The sequence below is a fragment of the Bactrocera dorsalis genome, chromosome 5 (genome assembly GCF_023373825.1).
Source record: "Bactrocera dorsalis isolate Fly_Bdor chromosome 5, ASM2337382v1, whole genome shotgun sequence".
Classification (NCBI taxonomy): domain Eukaryota; kingdom Metazoa; phylum Arthropoda; class Insecta; order Diptera; family Tephritidae; genus Bactrocera; species Bactrocera dorsalis.
In genome coordinates, this window is record NC_064307.1 from 50,498,875 (window position 1) to 50,504,873 (window position 5,999).

Here is a 5,999-nt window from a genome sequence, read left to right on the forward strand (position 1 = left end):
ACACATACCACAAAGGTCTTTTGATTTTAAAAATTTTTCACTCGATTTAGCATTGCTTGCAAGGATTAAGATGCTTCCATCTTTAAGTTTCGAAATGGAATCGATTTCTTTAGAAATAGATTCAAGTCCTTTTTTGATTGCAAATGGGCTAAGTTTAGTAAGTCTTTTGTCAGTATCGGTTGGAGAAATCACTAAATATTTGGAATTTTTCACTGTTTTGGTTATAGTTGGTAATTTTGGAAAGTTTTTGGCTTGTAAGTCAATCCGTGATCTTTTTGGAGAATTGACATCCTCTGATAGCAAAGCAAATCTGTTGGAAGATTTGTCCGGCGGCCCAGGAGCCATTTTTTTGTTGGTGTGTTTTTTCTTTTTTGTGTTTTGTTTTCTGTTTTTTTATAACAAGAAGAAGTAACTCGAGTAGACACGAATTTATTGAGATTTACACTAGAGATGCGAGAGAGCGTTTTCTGAAGTCAACACGTCCGATCGCTTTCTTAGCTAGTCGATGACTGATGATTTAAATATGTATATTTCTGTATATACATTAGGGTGTTTTTTTTTATTGAACTATTAATTTTTTTCAGTCCCGTCACGAAATTTCCTTGGAAATACCCTAAAAAAAATTCCCTGAAAATTTTAGCTCTTAATATTAACATTAAGAACTGGACCAAGGCCTGTAAAATTTTTCCATAGAAAATACGCTACAATCGTGAGTTTTTATCTTTACATTTTTTTGACCCATACAGATCAGAGGTATTTTATGGCATCGCTACGACTTTAGACGCATATTTCTCAGAATTGTTCACTCTACAAAAGTGCCCAGTGCAACAAAGTCGTAACTCACACCGGCGAGGTAGTACGGGGCTCTAAGCCCGATTTTTCCAAGAATTTCGCATTTTTTGTATATATCTCGTAAATGACAAGAGCTATAGAAAAAATGTACATGAAAAATTTGTAGGAAATTTTATTTGCTATAAAAAATATTCGAGATCAAAATCGCTATCATTAATACTTCTCGAGTTATTCAGCTTTTTATACAAGGCTTTATGGAATTTGTATAGATGTTATGTATTAAAAAATCTATGATAATTATACTCTCCAAATCCGTGAAATTTCAATTTTAAATTTCCAAAAGTCACAGTTAGAGACTTGCTTAAAAACTTCGGCTTCGTAAAAGGTGTATAAAGAATATGTTGCACAAATCTGACCAATTCTAAATCATATCAATATAGTCAACATAGGCAAATATTTTAATATAATCACAAAAGTTAAAAGTTTAATACTTTACGTAAGGATCAACAAAACTCGTAGACGTAAATATCGGTATGTTTGAAAAAAAGCAAAAATGTATCATTGGAAATTAAACTAAGTAATTCTATTCTAATATATATTTTATATTCAGCACTGTTTTATATAAAAAATTTTAACTAGAAAAATGTATGGCATTTGTTAAAAATGTACTACACTTTGTTTTTAATAAACCTTGGATCCCAGATGACTACCGAAACAACAATGATCTTTCTGTTATATGTAAATAAAGCTAATAATATAATACTTCTAGTAAAGATATAATGAAGACATTTTTCTAAAAAAGTAGAATTTTTATCATATTGTATAACGTGTATGAGAACAAGTTTTGAGAACAACACGTTTTCCTTTATGTATTTTCGGTACGCATATTACGTTTTTAAATTTTGTTTGTTTAATTCGAAAAAGTGAAGAACGGTAAGAGAGGTAGTATTCCACTGTCTAAGCGACTAAAATAAAAGAAACAAGGAAGCCGGAAGCTAACATAACTGAAAAATCAATCGCCTTAACCACATTTCCAATTTCACGTAATTTCACTAAATAATAGGATTTGCATATTTAAATATCATCAAACAAGCTGGGAAATTTTTAGTAGTTTTTAGTATGATTGTATCTCAGACTATTGTAATAGCAAGGATTAACTCGTAAAGTAGTTCTATTGCCACAAATAAAATTTCCATTTCGAACATACTAACTGAAATCGGAAGACATGTGTATTAGCATTCATACGTCGGCCCTAGTAGTTAAATGTTGTTCAATTTCCTATTCAGCGCAGAAAAGCAGATTCATAATCCGGTCTAAGTGAAAAATGAGCAAATTACTAATATCTACGATGACCGAGGTTTGAATGGAAACTGAATGAATTGTGAAGACTACGAAAATTTGTCAGATTACATTTTCACACATCTCAATAACATACTTACACACATATACACAAATGTATATACATTTGTTTGAACTTCCTATGGGAAATGAATGGATAACAGTTTTAATGAGTAAATAGCTCAGTGTGGTGAATTCTGACATAAGCTGACAAGCATTGAAATTACGAACGTTTCCGACTATGAATATGTAATTAAAATATTTTAGTGATTCTTCGTATACTGCTGCTTAAACGAAATTCGATTTTAATTTGAAATAGTTTTTGAAGAAAAATTATTTAGGATGTAAATATTTCGAACATAAGCCAAAACAAGAAAAAACGTTAACTTCGGCTGCTCCGAAGCTAATATACCCTTCATAGGTGCATTTCTTTTAGTAACTATGTGTTCGGTTTGTATGGCAGCTATTTGCTATAGTTAGCCGTTCTGAATAATTTCTTCATATATTACATTATTATCTTACTATTATGTATTGTCAAATGTGAAAGTTTTCCATACAAGAACTTGATCCCGATCGTTCCGTTTGTATGGCAGCTATATGTTATAGTGATATCGGCAGTTGCGAAAAATGAGCAGCTTCTTGAAGAGAAAATGACGTTTGCAAAGTTTCAAAACGATATCTTAAAAACTGGAGGACTAGTTCGTATATATTATATATGTACAGACGGACAGACAGACAGACAGACGGACATGGCTAAATCGACTCAGATCAACATACTGATCATTTATATATATACTTTATAGGGTGTCCGACGCTTCCTTCTGGGTGTTTCAAACTTTGTGGCAAACTTAATATACCGTGTTCAAGGTATAATAATAAGGAACCCAGTACCACATGTGCTGAAAAATCTTCGGTTCTTGACAATTCATCCAACTGTTTTAAAGCTGTTGATTTCAAACCAACACCGCTTCACAGTTTTTTTACAATGAAAATCGTTACCGTCGAAGCAAGGCAATGGCTCAATAAAGTGTGACCACAGAATGAAATAGACTGAGTAACATCGTTGGTATTTCAAGTATCAAAGAAGCTTAACTTTCAAAGGACAATCTGCTGCTGACAAAATCCAAGAGGGACGAGCATCTATAACATTGAGTGAATTGTTAAAGCAAATGGTAAATCTCTCACAGAACTCTGATTTGTAATGAGGATCGATCTCCTTGTTCAAGAAAAAGTGTATATTAATTTGTTATGCCCGCTTAAATGTAAAGAAAGTAATATTGATTTTCAAATTTCTTGTTTTAATGTTTTAAAATTTTCTTTAAACATATGATTAATTTACAAATTTCTTAACACTGCTATAACTATCAACAGGATATTTACAATCTACACCGGGACTTTGCGCTTAATCTAATAAATATTGTACTTAAATTTCTACTTGTCCACAGGATTGGTTGCCACAGTAAGTGGGAGAATCCTGGTCCTGCCTCGGTTCTACTTTCAAATTCTTCGCACAACAGCATTGTTGGCTCGTGCGGTTTGGTGACGTAGCAGGACTTTGTGACTGCTTGTCGTAAGATGACGAGGTGGGGCTCATGCTGCCCGCAGAAAAGTTGAATGTGGGACTTTCCGATCCTTTCTTTTGCTTTACTCGACGATTTTGGAACCAAATCTTTACTTGTTTCTCAGATAGACGTAATCGATTGGCGATTTCAATGCGTCGCAACCGTGACAAATATGCATTCAGGGAGAATTCACGCTCGAGCTCGAGCAGCTGAGTGCTAGTGAAGGCGGTTCGTATACGTTTACTAGAGTCCGCGTAATCGGTAATCACTGGTGTGATATCCACTGGCATACTATGTCCACACGATGTGACGGAGGTGCTGGAGTTTGAGTATGATATCTTGGAAGTCGTAGACACCGAACACTGATTACTCGAACGAGCGTTAACGATTTGTATTGGTTGAGTAATGCAGGCTTTGTTAGGAGAACTGACGGGCGAACATGAAGCGGAGTCTTGCTTGCAACGTTTTGCCGACGGCGTTTCATCACCATAACTTCCATATTCAGTTGTTGATCCCGTAGAAGATGATGAAGGAGATGTGCAGAAGGTATCACTGTTGGCCAATATATGGTTATTGTAAGGCAATCGGGTGTTACTGGAGTAATGGTCAAAGCCCAGAGATTTTCTTTTCTGCGATAGAAGCGATGCGGTGTACGAATGTAAGAGTGGCGAATGCGTTGTTGAAGCATGGGAGCTGGAGTGCGAGGAGGTTGCTGCTGCAACTGCTGCCGCCACTTCTTGTTGTTTCCTTTGATGTTGTTGCTGCTGTTGGATACCCAAGGAAAATAGGTAGCTGCCCACGTAACTGGCAGGATATGGGAACATAGGAATACCAGGTAATATGGCCGCTGCCGCTGCAGCCGCCGCAGCTGCTGCCGCACCCATAGTTGGTGATTTTGATTCCCCAGATACATACGGTGGGGCAGTTGGAGAACCTAAAGTATCTTTTTTCGTTAGCGGTACATCGCTCAGCAGAGAATCCATTAGAAAAGAACGCGACATTGTGACTACAAATGTGTCTTCCTTAACACACGGAAATATAAGAATCGTAGAGCTAGAATTAGTGGTAATAACCGTACACGATCACTCTCAGATTGTAACTGTGCGTTTGCCTGGCGAGTGATCCTGCTTTATATGCCAAGCTGTTCAAATAAGGGTGGATTGGACCGAAGAGAAACTACCCTTGGTATTCTAGCAAAGACTATGACTGACTATGCGGCCATGTTGAAACAACAAAACTGTCTTCATTCCTACCACAACAAATTATTATTTGAGGGTAGTTATCGTTTGCCTCTCTTATTACACTGGTCGTGGACATCTCTCGTTGCTTGTTGTTGTTAACCATTAAGAGACCATTTAGCGACTCTAAAACCCGCTACCAATTGACAAATTACAAATTTGTTTTTCATTCTTCCAAATTTGTTGTTGTAAATATGCTTGCAAGCCGAACTTGTTAATAGTTGGCAATTGTTGCCGTTTATGCTCCGCCCTTTATTTGCTGCTAAATAGATTGTTTTGTAATATTTTAGGGTGTTCCATGGCAAGCGTTTCTTTTTTCAGCAGATGGCAGGTACGTGCTGTTTGGGCTTCATATATGTATACATACTTGTACATATGTATGTGTTTATGTCCTTTAATTGAATCTGGCTTACGCTAAGCAGATGTAAATGTTTGAATTAGATTCCTTCAGCTTATGAAGAATTAATTTGAACATTTTCTAAAGCATAACAATTTGAAGTTCAGTACTCGTATAATAAAGTATTGCTGTCGGTGTAATTCACGTTATCAGAGATTACTTTTCTATTTTGGTGTCGATAAAAATGATTATAATAAACATAGTCAATTAAGCGTTTTGAAATTATATTTGTACTTCGTACAATTTTGCTCCCATTTCAAGAACCTTATGAATAAGTAACTTTACATTAAAATATAAACAATAACAACTGTAAAATGAATATCTATATCTAATAAGTTTTTAAAGATAATTTAGAATCAAGTGTCTAAATTTTTAGTATGTATTATTTTCTCTCAAAAATGTTGCATTTAGTAGCCAAAGTAGAGGTGAGAGTTGCCTAGGCGAGTTTTTTTTTTACGTTTTTGATAATAATTTTTCAATCAATTCTGTTAAGCTCAATAAGGGATATTTATTATATCATGTAAAAAATGTAACATTCATACATGTTAAGAATCAAATGACAGAAAATTACACAACTTATTTAAGTACATACTTCAGTTGCTCATGGGAGAAGCTGGATTGATGCGAGCATTGCTTACAATTGTGGGCCATTCATTTTGAGCCCACATGCTT

General features: G+C 35.1%; 1 protein-coding gene across 1 annotated transcript; it reads right to left on the bottom strand.

Moving 5' to 3' along the window:
- Positions 1–3,215: 3,215 nt before the first annotated feature.
- Positions 3,216–4,802, bottom strand: LOC105223996 (homeobox protein Hox-D4a). Its single transcript, XM_029549321.2, has one exon. It carries the CDS (start codon positions 4,691–4,693, stop codon positions 3,554–3,556), a length of 1,140 nt encoding a protein of 379 aa, XP_029405181.2. The 5' UTR covers positions 4,694–4,802; the 3' UTR covers positions 3,216–3,553.
- Positions 4,803–5,999: the final 1,197 nt, after the last annotated feature.